Raw genomic sequence first — 16,586 nt, forward strand, 5'->3', positions numbered from 1 at the left:
GGGGGGGGGGGCTGCTGTTAATAATTAACCAATAATTAAAAATATATATAAATGTGTGATAATGTTATATCAAACCAGGCGAAGCGTTTTAGTAATACGCATAACAAAATATATTTAATAAAAAAAATCATAAATAAAAACCTGAAGTCAGCTGCAGATGTTGTCGCACTGATGTGACTGCTGTCAGGTTAGAGTCTGGGTAAACAATACTGTACACAAACTGAAGTTCTTCATTTTTCTGGGACACCAGAAGTGGAAAAGCCCCGCAGCCGGTTATGATTTCAAACTGTAAGAAGTTTCCTACAGATGAAAACACCGGGGGCAGAATAATGTACGAGTGTGTATGAGGCCAGGAAGTGATCATCAGCAGACAGAGCAACATGAAGGAGAGACACTCTGGGTGTGAATGACATCTATGGATAATATAAGAATATTACCCTCATTCCTCGCAGCTGCTGTTTAACCTCTGCCTAAAGAGCTAAATAGATGTTCAATCTTTACCTCTAATTTTAACTCTGAAAACTATTTTTCCAGGGTTCAGACTCAAACCTGCATCACAACCGAACATTATGTCAACAGAAAGCTTCGTTTATTTGCACGATTCCATCACTTTTGATGTTTCATAATTATGTAGTTTGTAAGTTATCTGGAAAACTCAGAGTCGACATGTAGATGCAACATTTTCACTTTGATCCTGATGAAAAATGGTGACATTCATCAGTTTGTCCTTGAATGTGAGCTTCATGTTTGAACCTAAACAAAGACGCCACCCTTTTATTTTTATGCCACAGCTCGACTCTTTGAAGTTAAATAAATGTGAGTGACCAAACACTGGAAACGTCTTTTTTAAAGTCTTTTTATTCAGCGTACACATACAGATTTCTTTTTACTGGCATATCAGACACTTTAAACCCGTTTGACATTCAGCTCCAACGTGAAACGACGGGAAAATGATAGCAGATGATGACGACACGATAAAGGCATGTTTTTATTTGCTGAAACCTGCTGCAGTAAATGTTCATCACATTGCCTTGTGCCTCGACCTCTCAGCAGCAGATATATTTATTTACTTTGACCTGTTAGGTTTAGGATTCATGTGTCAACCTCACAGCCTGAGGACCAAATCTGGCCCAGCACACAGCTGAGAATGATCCCCCAAACAGTACACATCATCTAACTGCAGCTGTGGCCTGCAGAGCACGTGGAAGAAAGCCGAGATCGCCCCGCTGTGCCCCGATACCGACCCAGCTTCATGAGTGGGACCCAGATATGTTCCATCTCTGCTTTCAGCATGAAAACGTCTTGAAAATGGAGACTTGATTGCACAACAACCCAAAACAGAAAATGTTAACCTCGGTAACTTTCTCAGGTATGCCTGAAACAGCTGGCGTTACCATGGAAACTCAACCCAGTCAGTCAGTAAAATCACAGCAGTGATAAAGTCACCTGATGACAAACAGCACACATGTATCGAATAGGGGCGATCGTGGCTCAAGAGTTAGGAGTTCGCCTTGTAATCGGAAGGTTGCCGGTTCGAGCCCCAGCTTGGACAGTCTCGGTCGTTGTGTCCTTGGGCAAGACACTTCACCCGTTGCCTACTGATGGTGGTCAGAGGGCCCGGTGGCGCCAGTGTCCGGCGGCCTCGCCTCTGTCAGTGCGCCCCAGGGTGGCTGTGGCTACAATGTAGCTTGCCATCACCAGTGTGTGAATGGGTGGATGACTGGATGTGTAAAGCGCTTTGGGGTCCTTAGGGACTAGTAAAGCGCTATATAAATACAGGCCATTTACCATTTACTGAAGCTGTTTACCTGCAACACAAAGTGCCTCGAGGTGACGGTTGTTGTGATGAACTGAATTACATATAAAACATGCAGATACATAAATAATCTTTACACATCATTTAGAAAAGCAAAGAAGCAAATCTGTGACTTTGATGTTAGAAATGTGTTGTATCAGTGAAACATACATTTTTATTTAGGACTCATCGAAGACCAGCACCCGTCCATCGAGGTGGACGACCTCACCAACGGCCCAAAGGTTAAATCGAATAAAAATAATCTCAGTTTAAAAATAGTCAAACCTCAGATTTGAAAATCACCTTGATACCTGAAGCCCCTCCCCCTCCCTCAGGTGTTTCAGGCCGGCTTGGTCTTTCGCGTGTGGATCTTCATGCGGCGCAACAAGTGGCTCTTCTGACTGAAACATCTGCCACAGGTTTTGCAGTCCAGCGTCTCACCTGTGTGACTTCTCATGTGAGTTTTTAACATCGCGGACTGAATGAACCGTTCCCCGCAGGTGCCACAGGTGTACGCGCTCTCTCCCGTGTGCGTCCTCATGTGGAGCGCCAGCTTATCGCTCCTCACGAAGCCTTTTCCGCAGGTGTCGCAGGCGTACAGCTTCACGCCCGTGTGGATCCTGCGATGTATCATCCGGGACCTGTGCTGAAAGGCTTTTCCACAAACATCACATTTCACCCTCTTCTTCCCGCGTCTGTCACACAGTGGCGCTCTAACATGTGAGAGTCGTTCACACAGTTTATGTGTGCTGTGTAAGTATCAGTGACCATGAAGGGATCGCTCTGCTGCCCGACTACCAGCTGCTCCTCCTGCTTCCCTTCGATCTGTGGAGCTTCTGGTTCCTCCTGGTCCACACTGGAGCTCCTCTCCTGGTCACAGAGCTGCTGCTCAGGGAGAACCTCCTCCTCACAGACAGGCTGCTGTGGGACGTCTGGAGGGATAAAGGGTTGATAATGTCACAAAAAGAAAAAAAGATCACAGCTGATCTACATGCTTGAAATCAGGGCTGCTGAGTCAATATTAAGATGATTATCATGGAAAACATAATGGACAAGAAGGAACAGATCTTTTAAAATGTAGCGGCTCTGCAACTTTAACAGTTCATAAAAACTTCAAAGCTGGAAGTAACGTCTGATCTCTCCTGAAATGAACCAAGCCAGCACAGGGAAGTGAAACTTAAAGTCTGCATCTGCGGCTCTTTGTGGCTGCTTCCACGAGAGGTTTCACTCATGTAGGGAACGTTTGGTCACCACTCAGGAAGCAGCTTCCTGCTTTCAGCCCATGTTTGCGTTATGACGAGCTGCAGACGGGAGCTCCTCGACCTAAACAAGTTAGAGGAACTGAGAAACGGGGCCGCCCGGCAGGAGTGTCGGAGCAGGCTTTTGTTTTTCCATCAGGTTAAACTGGTGAAGGTTTGAGGCCAGCACAGAGTGAATCCACAGTTCCAAACGATTTCAGGAAAACTGGGAAAAACTAAAAGGTCTAAAATGTACTTGGTAAAATGGTCTTGAGTTCTCCTGTTTTCACACATGCACCTCTGCTCTCTTTGGCAGTGCGTCGCAGCTGATAACCCTCCATCTCCTCCTACCCCAACATCCTCCTCTGTCACACCAGCCCTCTGCATGTCCTCCTTCACTACACCCATGAACCTCCTCTGAGGTCTTCCTCTTTCCCTCCTCTCCATCTTCATCCTCCTTTGTCTGATATATCCCCCCTCCCTCCTCTGCACGTGTCCAAACCCTCTCAGCCTCTCCTCTCTGATGGACTCATCTCTGATCCATGCTGCTCGCTGAACATGTGATCATCTTCAGCTCGGCCTCATGTCTTCGTGTCAGAGCCACCGTCTCCAAACATCCATCCCAGCAGGTCTCACTGCCAGCTTTAAACTTTCCCTTTCACTCCCTTCACTCACGCTGCTGTCCTTTTGTCACAGATCACCCGTGACACTCTCCACCCTGCCTGCCTGTTTCGATGATTGACCCGAGTTATTTAAACTCATCTACTGCTGCCCCCTTCAGTTTCCCCTGTCTCCCTCTTTTTTTTACTGCACTAAGATGTTGACTTTTGACATGTTTTCTGTGATCCACACTAGCTCACACTCAGGCTGTGCAGGAAACCCACGGCTTGTTCGCTCGCAGCTGAATAAACGTCCCGCAGAGCTGTGATCAGGATCCTCCCTCAGAGGGACACTCACCTGTCCTGTGCAGCTTGATTTGGGGTTTCCAGGTGATATCCAGCAGTCTGCGCTGACGGTCGATCTCTTCCTCGTACTGGACGATCGTTTTTTCAAACTCCAAGAATATTTGTTCAGCAGCAGCAGTTAGTCGCTCGTTGATAAACTCTCTCAGATACTGAACTGAAGGCATCGTTACTGCCGCACAGTCTCCGCTGAACAGAAATAAAACTACTATCTGTTTACTTCCTCTGTGTGTCACAGTGAGAGGTTCCGACAGCGCATCGGCGTCTAACTTTCGTTCCGCCTACAAAAACGAAGCGTCCACGTGATAAAAGGTAAACACTGAAAACGTGCGAGCTCCAGTTGTAGGACGTTTGCAGAGTTTCAAACTAACAAGCAGCAGGAGAAACTAACGGGTGTGAAGAAGGAAAGTCAAATATAAAATCATCTTCGCGGAGATTTGAATTTTATTTTAAACCCATCAGAACATTTTTGATGCTTAAAAGTTGCAAACTCTAAAACATTCCTGTTGTTCGTTTTTCAGATCTAATAATGGGAGTCTGTTACTTCCCGATCGTTGTCTCTTGAGTCACCACAAAGCCTGGATGCAGTGTAGATGAAACTGCTTTCAGCTGCTCCTTTATTCACACCGGGTAGCTCCACATGTTAGCTTTGGTACTTTTTACTCCAGATGTCCTTCCTGATGTGTCCCTGGAGGGATTTGTGTCTGCTCTTGGGGTCAAACCAGGGATTTTTCACTTGTAAACCCCCACTATCTCCTACCCTGGAGCCACATCTGTACAACAGATCCTGGAGGAACAGGAAGTATGTGCAATAACAATGTTAAAGACTGTTTGTTGTTAAATGGCTCATGATGTGAGGATATATTAAATTACATCTGGATTAAATTCAAAGGATTTTGATCAACTAAGCATGTCTAGAATGAGTCATCTTTCAGACAGACAGGGCTACGTGACATCGGCTGGGATTGGAAAGCGTACAATATCAGGCAGATTTTCAGGAAAACATTCATGAGTCCATACATTGTTCCCTCATTATCCACCTTGTCAGGGCACAGACGCTGACTCGTTCATCACAAGCAGCGTCTTCCGCAGCTGGAGGTTACATCCTGGCCTCCAGCAGATTTGCACATCATTAGTTTAGTCATGGAGTCACGGAGAAAAGGTGCCAGAGAACAGATCAGGGACTCAACTCAGAGTTTAAGCTGGCTCACATTTTTGAACAGTGCACCATCTGAGTATTATCGCTCTGTTCACCCAGATCATTAATAAATAATGCACTAAGCTGCATCTCTGGCCTGCATGTGATCACACAACATCACACAAATACTTGATAATCAGTGCTCACTAACATCCACATAAAATCCTAGAACGTCATTCAGCAGGACTACCTGGATGCTCTGTTATTACTACAGTTAACTGCAGCTTCTGGTGCTTCAAGAGTGGAGGGAGGGAAGTGAAAGCAGGTTCTCAGTGGGCCGGTTCAGTGGAAACTAGACTAAGACTGGGTGACAGGAGAAACTGGCCTAATGCAGTTTTCACTCAGGCCAAACGTGACTGAGCCAGAAGTGCAACAAGTCGCCCAAATGCGTCTGTGATGCGGGGTGACACACGCAGTGTATGTCTACAAATGACCTGCAGGGGGCAGCGGTGCGCCTGCGCTGAGTTTAGTCTTCCAGGAGAAGAAGAAAACCCACTCAAGGTTTATTGTTAGCTGAACTCCTCTGAGGGCTGGAGTGGAAGGCGGTGGGGTTTTCTTTCTTACCCTGTTTCAGGCCCGTGTTTCCGCAGGTGCAGTAATGACGACCTTACATCGGGACCTGAGACGGTTTATTAACGGCCGACTAACTGCTGCTGCCGAAGAAATATTCCTGGAGTTTGAAAAAACGATCGTCCAGTACGAGGAAGTGATCGACCGTCAGCGCAGACTGCTGGAGATCACCTGGAAGCCTCAGATAAAGCTCCACAGAATAGGTGAGTCCACGCTCAGCGAGAAAAACACTTCACGGAGGATCCTAACCGGAGCTCCACGGCACATTTACTCAGCCAGGAGTTGAACACGAGCTGCGGGGCAGTAGGCCGTGTATTTCCTGCGGGGTTTGGATTGTTGCGGGAAGAAACGAGTGAGGCCGAACTAACATGGCTGTGATCGGCACACAGTCCGTGGGCCCAGCAGCACGCAGAGCTGGGCCGGGCTAGAGCCGCTGTCAGCGGACAGCGAGGTGGCGATCCGCGTTCAGCTCTGCTTTTACGCGCGGGGTGATTGATGGAGCAGGAGTGCTGGGGCCAGAGTGGGCAGAGGGTCACGTCATTAAATACCTCTCACCTGAAAACAATTCCCGGTGAAAGTTCGACCTCTGACTGTCTGCAAAGTGTCAGGGCCCTGCTGCCATTGGTGCTCTCAAACATCCTTGAAGGGTTGGAGGGAGGCTGTGTAAGATTCCAGCATCTATAACGGCCCTGAGCTCGGTCCTTCACAGGGTTCAGGGTACATAGCTGCTTCTATGAATGAACCCCTCCAGTTTTTGTTCTACAGCAAACGGTGGAGGCATGTAACCCTTAGTGGGGGTTGTCCCCTGTGAGACAGTCCTGAGGGACGTTACATGAGTCGTGTGTGAAAATGTGCTTCACAATGACCCGGATGGCACAGACATGTACGCGTCCTCCCAGGCATGAGACCCGAATCCCTTCAGGGTTGCACCAAGAATCAGTGTAAAGTCTGTAAATCAGACCCGTGGAGCTTCCTGCTGTGCAGTGTGAATAAGAGAGAAGCAAAAAACTTTTATACTTTTAACTTTTATACACACGGCGCAAAATATTCTTTTAAACAGTCGGCCGCATGTCTTCTTTATTAAAGCCTGAATATGGAAACACTTTCATCCAGCCTGTGTGATATTCCCCAGTTATGACACCGTGTACCAAAACCAGCTGTTTTAGAAAGACCACGTTTCTGTTCATAACGTACCCAAAATCTGTGACGGTCTTTGCTCTCATTTTTCAAATATACATCTATGAAACACTCTTATGTCTTTCTCAATAGAGCCTCACCTGTGGGATTGTCACAGGGGACTGTGGGAGGTCTCATGTGACCAACGTGCTGTCAGTAATGGAAGGAAACACTAAGCACTTAGGAGGCGCATCTGTAACAGATGGAAAGGATGGTTTTGTACAGATGTCCATGAAAATGCAAACAAACACATGATCAAAGCGTCAGTCCAAGAATCCCTCTGTTTGAAGAGTCGCTCGTGTTGTTGGTTCCTGCAGCTGCGACGGGGGTTTGATGTCATTTGATGTCGTGCATGATTAATAGTGCGAGCCACCCGCTGTAGCGCTGATTGCTGATTGTTTGGTGGCTCAGAGAGGAGAGTGTAGCTGCAGCTCAGGAAAGAGGAAGGAAACAAAAAGAGACACCAGGGAGTTTGTTTATTTTCCACTTCCTGCTTGAAGACAGAGCAGCGCCTATAAATAGCAGCAAGAGAGGAAAGAATCACATTTGAAGGCATTACTCTGCGACAAACACGTCGTCGTTAATGTGTCGTGAATGAAAGCGTTGAATGGAGAGGCCGGAGAATCAGTGTCTGGAGATTAATGAGAAGCCGAATGAGGAAACGGGCTTGACACTGTTAGCAGCAGCAGCTCTGCTCGTGGTCACCTTCCTGTTTTTATTATTGAGCAGCTCTGTGAGCTCAGATAAGAGGAAGTAAAGCTAAATGAGGAATCAAAGCGGTACCAGTTTCTTTAAAAACACCAGTCAGTCAGTACACCCCCGAATCAGCTGAGGAAGAACATCCGTGACATGCAGACCACACTCATACCTGGTTTTTCTGTTCCAGTATTTACTTTCCTTTTACTGACAGCTGAGCCACGTCAACCAAACAAGCAGTCTGTGGTTGAAAAGCCTGAGATCCCTGAAATTTGAACCCTGCTGATGGTTTCGCCCTCAGCTCAGTCACGGTTGGATCTCACAGAGACACACGTCCATCTTTATTGGTACATGAATCCTATAATTGCTCCTTATCAGAACTGTAATCGCTGCCTTTTTGCTGACCCAGTAATTTGAAATATCTTTGAGCCTTTCCGGCTCAGATCTGCACTCCTCTACGGTCTGCTGGTGATGCGTTCGAGGACTCGTTTAAATGCAGAAAACTACATGTGCTGCATACAGCAGCCTGCAGTTACTAATGCCTGGGATTTTGACTTGATCACAGACTTGCATTCAGAGCTGAAGTTGGTGCATGAAACGTTAATGCTGTCTGACTCTTTCCAGTCATGAACTACATTCAGCCATCGATGTGCACACACTCTGCTGCTGTGTGGTCGTTGTGCTCCTGGGACTCTCTCAGAAAAGACTGATCTCAAACAGAATTATTGATCAATAAAGTTTAAAAGGATAAAACACACCTGACAGGAGGTAAAGTTTGTGGGTCAAAAATGGGGACGTGCAGCTAAAAGTATTTTGTACTCTGAGCTTTGCAAATGACACACATGAAGCCGATTATCTGTTGATTATTGTTAAATTCCAGTTGTGTGTATGAGCAGATGTTTCTCTGTCATCGCACCGGTGACCTTCCTTTTCTCTCTCTGTCCCTCCAGGCCTCCCACAGCACCATGACTCCAACAGGGAGAAACTTCCTACAGAGCAGGAGAAGCTCTCCAGCCTGGAGCAGGAGTCACAACATGATCGTAATAAGGACGAGGCTCCTTCTGAACAGGAGACCTCCAGCCTGAAGCTGGATCCTCCTCAGCAACATGACTGTAATAAGGAACGGGTTCTTCCTGAGCAGGAGGGGAACTCCAGGCTGGAGCAGGAACCTCTGCAGGTTAAAGAGGAACTGGAAGAACTCCACGCCAGCCGGGTGGAAGCAGCGCCTCTGCAGATTAAAGAGGAGCAGGAGGAGCTCTGCACCGCCTACGAGGCAGAGCACCTTATAGTGAAGGAGGAGGACGATACCTTAATGGTGACTCTTACTTACGGGGAAAGTGACAGTGAAACAGAGCCAATCAGCGAGCAGCTCCTGTCTCACAGCCCGCCTGCAGCCGAGAGCCGAGATCAGGAAGGGAGCACGAACGCAGCCTCGGGATCGGGCGCAGACGCAGAGCCAAAGCCAACGAAGAGACTCGCTAAAAGCAGAAGTGACAGTGCAGAGCGCGCTCCCATGTCAGAGAGTCAGGGTAATACGGACGCAGGTAAAAAGCCTTTGAAATGTTACGTTTGTGAGAAAGTTTTTAAGGATAAGTCCCAAATAAAAAGACACGTCAGGATCCACACGGGCGAGAAGCCGTTCGCGTGCAGCACCTGCGGGAAGAAGTTCTATCAGATATACTTACTGAAATATCACGAAAGGACTCACACGGGCGAGAAGCCGTACTCCTGCAAAATATGTGCGAAAAAGTTCAGGTGTAGCGACAGTCTGTTGGTCCACATGAGAATCCACACGGGCGAGAAGCCGTACGGGTGTAAAACGTGCGGGAAGAGATTCATCTGCACGTCAAACCTGAAGAGCCACACGAGGATCCACACGGGCGAGAGGCCGCATTCCTGCAAAACCTGCGGGAAGAGCTTCACTCAGAGGGGCAGCCTGACCGTCCACATGAGGACGCACACGGGCGAGAAGCTGTACTCCTGCAAAGCGTGCGGGAAGCGTTTCTGTCAGAGCGGGACGCTGCTGATCCACATGAGGACGCACACGGGCGAGAAGCGCTACTCTTGTAAAATTTGTGAGAAGAACTTTACTCAGAGCAGTCACTTGTTGCGCCACACGAGGACTCACACAGACGAGAAGTCGTCCTGAAATCTCAGCAGGGGGCCGGGGTGAAAACGCCCCCTCCGGGGTAATAAGCAGGGCGGAGTCATAAAAGCTGGCTTTGGCCCGAGCAGCACTGCATTTGTAGCTTTCACAGTATCGCTTTTGTTCTAGTATTTAGTGTCCGACGCTGACCCGGGTCGCCGCCTCTGAAATCTTAAACATTCAGCGACGGTGCACCGACGGCCGAGTGCGTTCCCTGTGTGACGCTGTTACAGTGGCTTTGCATGATTCTCTGCTCAAAGCGATCTTCACCTGACAGCGAGCTGTGATGCAGCGTCCGAGATCGTCCTGCCTCCCTATAAGCTGACTTTTTTTTGATTGGCTGCCCGTTATTGTTGTACGGAGGGTGTCAGAGGCAAGACTGAACATCAGTACAGGTATTAGAAAGAATAACCTTTTAAAAGCGGCGATTCTCAGGCTACGTCCACACGTACACAAGTATTTTTCTAAATGGAGATTTTCCATTTTCAATAACAAAAACAAAAAAGTATAAAATCCACACGTGCATGTTTGAGATCTCCGTCCACATGTAAACGCAAAAAATGAAGTCAAACGCTGTCGAGAACATGCCAAATCCTAACCATGCAGAAATGTCGGCCAATCAGAAGTCTTGAAGGCCGGGAGGGAAAGAGTAAACAAAGAAACGAGTCGTACGTGTGGACAGACATTATTCCTCAACATCACACTGGAAACAGCAAAAAACAAGAAAGCGTGTAAATACTGCAGGCAGCACGACTAACACCAACAGTTTGTCTGCACCACTGTAGAAACCCATCATGTAAACAAAAGGCGCTGCAAGACTGAATCTCTCGTCCACACGTAAACACAAAAACTGAGTTTTTGAAAATCTCCACCCTGGGAGGAGTTTAAGTCTCAGTCTTCAGTGCTCCAAACGGCGTTTGGGGGGTGGATGAAAGGCCAAACGCAGAGAAAGAGCTGCATCTTCAAAACTACGTGTGGACGTAGCCTCAGTGCTGCAGATCTCCAGACTTTCATCGGCGCCTCATCAGACAAGCGCCGATACGTTTTTACCAAACGAACTGAAACTGAGGATATTTAGGATCTTTTTTAATAAGCAGCTCGTTAAGATCGTCGCACAGACGAGCTGGTTCTGTTCGTAGCGTCAGATTAGCTGTCGCTCTCTCTCCTTTGGCTCATCTGAAACTTTAATATTCACGTCTGTATTTTAAACTGCGTAAAAACAGAGCGCGGGCTCGTTGCTGACGCGTGTCTGGGTCTAACGTGGTTGTGAAATCAGAGCGAGCCGGGCTGTGTGTCTGTTCTCTCTTCTGCTGCTTTCACGGTTGTCGTGTTGCGTTGTCGTCTTCTCTGTACTTTTGTGGAGGATTGTAAGGGCGCTGAGTCCCACATGCTCTGCCAGTGTTCTGTTACTGTGTGTGCCACTCTTCCACAGAATAAACATGCAGATCCAATCCCTGCGGTCACTGGTGTTTTTTAACCCACGAGCAGCCAGTTTGGAGCAGACGCCGTCTTTGAGGTTTGATTTCTGTCGGCGATCATGCAAACAGGTTCATTTCAGAGTCCCTGCAGCTGCTCCTGAGGAGTGGAAGAAAAACTAGAGAGTGGGATTCAGGAGATCATCCAAGCATTCCTTCCTCTCCAGCTGACGTCAGGAGTGTGGGCAGAGAACCGCTTCCCCCGCCTGAGTGGCCTCAAAGTCGGCTGGTAGTCCTGCTCCAGCAGCCGCAGTGGAAGATTTTCCCCAGGCTGATCTCCCAGCTCCACTCCCACCTTGTGTCCTTGTTATGTCTGCAGTCATAGCAAAGTTAATCCTAACAGATCATCTTTAGACGTCAGCTGACTAAATAAACTTTGAAAAGCCTCCTCGCGGATGCCTGGATGTTACACGTCACTGGTTTTACAGTCACTTTGTTTCCTGGTGGAAGCTGAAGGCGGATTTCTGAAGCAGCTTCTGGACATCAGGCTGAACAAGCGGGCAGAGACGTGATGTCAGTCTTGTTGTGCAAACACAAAGCTTGAGACGGCGGCGTCGCCCTAAAGCTCGTTTCTCCACCGAATTATGGAGACAGAAGCTGCTCTCTGAGTCCTGAGCTATTATCTTATTTGATCATTTGCACATACGTTACCCCGCAGAGCTCTAATAATTATAAGTGAAATATTTCTCCGGTGTTTTTCTGTCATCACATTCGTGTCATTCTGTCCCTCCAGACCTCCGACCGCGACGCCTCTCCGAGGATGAGGAGGTTCTCGTGAACCAGGAGAGGGACTCCAGCCTGAACCAGGAGGAACCAGCAGCTCGACGGATCAAAGAGGAGGAGGAGGAGCTCAGCATCAGTCAGGCGGGAGAGCTGCTCGTTCTGGACGAGGACGGGGACACCATCATGGTGACCGTTACGTACGGGGAAAGTGACGACAGCGACCCAGAACCGGAGCGGGAGCAGCTCCCCTCTCACAGCTCTCCCGTGGCCGAGAGCCGACGTCAGGACAGAGGCAACCACGTGGACTCGGGATCGGCTGTGCAAGCGATGTACAACAACGTGGACAACGGCCTGATATTTAGCGGCCCTGTTTACATGCAAGGCTTTAGGAATGAACCTCTGATGATGCAACAAGACATAAGCGACCCGGATGAGAAGCCGTATCCCTGCAAAATATGCGGGAAACACTTTCGTAAACGCTTTAATCTGGAGATCCACATGAGGGCTCACACGGGCGAGAAGCCGTTCTCGTGTAACGTGTGCGGGAAAGGTTTCACTCGGAAGGACAGCGTGATCCTGCACATGAGGACCCACACGGGCGAGAGGCCGTTTATCTGCGGCTTCTGCGGGAGGCGGTTCGGTCGGAAGGATAATTTGGCGTCCCACATGAGGATCCACACCGGCGAGAGACCACATTCCTGTAAAATTTGCGGCAAAAGTTTCTGCCAAAGTAACGACTTGTTGCGCCACACGAGGACTCACGCCGCCGAGAAGCCCGTTCCCTGCGACATATGCGGGAAAAGATTTCGGGACGCCTCGACGATGAATTTTCACAAAAAGAGGCACAAGTGAGAAGTCCCGAAGTGTTCAGGACTGAAAGGGAAAACGGTTTCATCTTTGTACAAGTAAAACACATCACGTGTGTCACGTCATAGCTCTCTACCTCTGCTACATGTGGGCTGTTTGGACACATTGTCTTCCTGTGTGTTCTGTGACTGCGTCAACTTTGAATCGTTTTAGAATTACGAGGCGTTGCTGACCGTAGGTACAAACGTTATCTTCCTCTGTCCGGATTATGTTTGCTTTCGTCTGCAGCCGCATGAGGATATCTGAGCTGTAAGCAAAAGGTCAGAGTTTGCGTGAAGGTGTGGTCAGAATATCTGAAGTATGAAAGTGCTCCCAGTGGAAGGACGGCCACAGAAACGGCGTGGTGATACAGACGTGTTGTGCATTAAGTGCCATGGAAGTTTCTGCAGCATCAGCAGAGGTGGCTGAATTCTCCGGATACTAAGGAAAGGTCATACAGTGCTTCCTTCACTACGTCCTTCAGCAGAGGATCCTTCAGGGCACAGGTGTCGACCTCCAGGCCTCGAGAGCCGCTGTCCTGCAGGTTTTAGACGTGTCCTTGATCCAACACAGCTGATTTAAATGGCTGAATTATCTCATTAACATGAGGGCTGGTAATTAACTAATCAACCTAGCCCTAACTAACCCTGACCCAGGGTGAGATCTAAAACCTGCAGGACACCGGCCCGCGAGGCCTGGAGGTCGACACCCCTGCTTTAGGAAAACGAGACGATGCCGTCCCGTTTCGGGAAACGAGCGATCGAACCAAGCGACGCGGCTCAGATCATGAAAATGTTAATCCTGCGTTTTCCATTTTATTCTGATTCGTTTGACCCTTACAGGCTGTGATGAACCCTCAGCTGAAGTATGATCGTCATATTGTGATATAAATAAAGTCTGCTTCTTGTAAAGTTGTGTTGTGCGATTTAATTTAATCTTACTTTGTTAAGATTGAGCTGTATAAAAGTATCTGTGGGTTTAGGGTTCACCAGCATTCAGGCTCATCGTGGCTGAAGTCCTTCCTGAGGTTGTGCTGGGTCTCTGCAGCAGGAGATGAGCGGACAGGAAGTGCAATAACCAGAATGTGAGAAACATCTGATTTCTCTCTATGGGCTGTTTTTGACGTTAAGTAAATCTGAATAATCTTGATGTGTTAATACTGCATGAAGACACGGCCAGAAACACGCCCTGCATGGCTGAGCTGCCAGCAGTAAACTGATAAAGCCTGTAACAGCACACAGGTGAGCTCGGAGGATCTCATCTGGTCCTCAGGATGTTGTAGTTTCATTACAATGGACCCACATCAACAACATCCACCGACACAGCATTAGGCACGCTGCATCGGAACAGTCGCATCTTTCCTTCACCTTAATGTTTTCCATCGAGGACGAGAAACAGGAGGGAATTTGTTTTTTGGGAACCATTCATCCAGATTCCTCTAACACTGTCAAAGACAGAATATGCTGCGCTAAAACCATCACGAGTCACAAAACAGTTTCAGCCTTGTAATAAAGTCTGGAGAGTGATCAGATTTTCAAACAAATCCATTAAAATAAATCAAGATCCAAACTAAATGCTAACTTTGAGTAGTTAATACATTTGTTAAGGGAGCAGGAGACTGAAACCCAGAGAAAGATGGAGCAGAGAGGAATGCACAAACAAGCACACGGAGCAAAAACATCTCTCCACAAAGGGAAAGACGAGACCACACGGGACTGATTACACAACGAGACGCAGCTGGGAACCGAGCACAGCTGCAGACAATCAAGGCGGGGCGGCAATCACACAGGAGGGAAGACAAAGAGAGGAAGGGAAGACAGGGCAGGCATGTGAGGAGAAGCAATCGCTCAAATAAAACAGGAAGAGGGACCCAGGACGGCAACGAGAAGCACAACAAACCCAGAACCATCAGAGTTTAACAGCAACACTGCAGTAACCATGAGGAGGAGTTTCATGTGTGTGTTTCCAAGAAGCTTTTGTTTACTAATCAGCAGGAAGCAGAACAAAGGGAGATGATCACAGGATCATTTCTTCCCACAGTTTTCGATGTCTTTGATTATTTCACTGCAGAGGGAAGAAACGAGCACAGATACAGAAGTAAAGTCAGTTACAGTAAAGGTAAAACATCCCCACGGTGCAGACATCAGAGTCTAATCTGCAACATTTTACTTACTGTCCAGTTACAGATCGCATGTATCACATGACCTCAAATGATTTGTTTGTGAACAACATGACATGAAAGCAAATTAATTCACATTAAGTTCACTCCAGAGCACATCTGCTTATTCAAAGGGCTTAAAGTTGACCTCAAAAGGGCCTCAGCTGCCCAAGTCCAGTAAAAATACCTGTTAAAGCTTCACAAGGTTTTCCTTATTCTTCAGCTGCAGTCACATAAATCTCCTGTTCAAACAAACTGCCCTTTATAATTGAAATGTGTGTTTATATTGCAACAGAGGCCAAAACTGCAGACATGATCATCTAAAACATGAGCACCACACGTGGAGCTTAACTGGCAGCACAGAGGCCAACTGAAGACTGAGCTGTTCAAACACAGCTTATTAAACCACAGGTGGAAACAATCAGGAAAATCACAGGGCAGGAAGTCAAACCAGCACACTGCATGAAAGAAAATCAAACTTCAAAGTCAAACAGGAAATAATCAGAGGAGACTAAACCTAACATGAACGCAGAGCGACCGAGACATAAAAACAGCCCGAGACAGAAGGAGGACGATCAGCAGCACAAGCACAAAGACCTGAACCAACAACCAGGCAGACCTGAAGCAGCTGAAGCTCACAACCACTAAAAGAAGAAGCACAGTTACATTCAGATAATGCAGGCTGCACGAGAAAGTGTGTGTGTGTCTGCATGCCAAGTATGGGGCAAGATACTAACCCCAAGTTGCTCTCTGGTGCATCCATCGGAGTGTGAATGTGTGCGAACGTCGTTAGAAAAACACTCAGTTTAGAGTCAGTGCTTGTGAGAATGGGTGTGATTGGGTGAATGTGCCATGTTGTATACAGCACCCTGAGCACGCCGGGAGAGTAGAAAAGCTCTATATAAGAATCAGTCCATTTACCATTTACACACACACAGAACCAAAAACAGTGAGATAATCATGGAAACAGAACAGTGTAAAAATCAACAAACTCAACATTAACTCAAATTTAAAATTAGAAACAAATTTGGAAAACGTTTTGTTTTTTGGGTTTTTTTGTCAGAGTTGTTTTTTCCTAAATACGCCCACTCGACGCCATTTTTCTTGTACATGTACAAACATTTTCTCATAATGTTTCCAAATATTTAAAATTTTCCTTCTTGTTATTTTGCAATTTTCTCCAAAACCTTTATAATGTTAAACTACCAGAAATGTACCATTAGTGGTCATTTTTCAATTAAAATGTATTATTATTGTTGTTATTGTTGTTATTTTGTTTGTTTTTGCAGTTTGTTGTTGTGCTTCTTGCCCTTTTTTGTCAATTTTTCTTGCTTGTTAGTTTGTTTTGTTGTAAACTGGTGAAAGTTTTCTTTGAATTTCTTCATTTTTACTTATTATTTATTTTAATCTTCAGTCTCAAACGTCTAAAAAGATCGCAGATCGGGTCCAACACACTCCTGTCTGTAGAGGGCAGCACTACATTTCAGTCCGCAAGCTGCTGGAAATTCATCAGACGAAGAAGAAATTCGGCGGAAGTAATCAATGAAAACTGTTGTTGTGTGTGAGCTGAGTGTGTGAGCTGCGGCAGCAACGATGCCTTCAG

General features: G+C 47.1%; 2 protein-coding genes across 2 annotated transcripts in view; both read left to right on the top strand.

Moving 5' to 3' along the window:
• The first annotated feature begins 5,598 nt into the window (after positions 1–5,598).
• Positions 5,599–15,708, top strand: LOC102313841 (zinc finger protein 551). Its single transcript, XM_005945772.3, has 3 exons — positions 5,599–5,966; positions 8,586–9,179; positions 11,990–15,708. Exons 1-3 carry the CDS (start codon positions 5,792–5,794, stop codon positions 12,829–12,831), a joined length of 1,611 nt encoding a protein of 536 aa, XP_005945834.1. The 5' UTR covers positions 5,599–5,791; the 3' UTR covers positions 12,832–15,708.
• Positions 15,709–16,517: 809 nt separating this feature from the next.
• LOC121812177 (zinc finger protein 391-like) overlaps positions 16,518–16,586 on the top strand; it is a 5,211-nt gene continuing 5,142 nt past the window's right edge. Inside the window, exon 1 of the mRNA XM_042213574.1 lies at positions 16,518–16,565. The gene's annotated coding sequence lies outside the window, so the exon portion shown is untranslated. The remainder of the gene's footprint in view (positions 16,566–16,586) is intronic.

The sequence above is a fragment of the Haplochromis burtoni genome, unplaced genomic scaffold (genome assembly GCF_018398535.1).
Source record: "Haplochromis burtoni strain Fernald_Lab_line unplaced genomic scaffold, NCSU_Asbu1 Contig_455, whole genome shotgun sequence".
Taxonomy (NCBI): Eukaryota; Metazoa; Chordata; class Actinopteri; order Cichliformes; family Cichlidae; genus Haplochromis; species Haplochromis burtoni.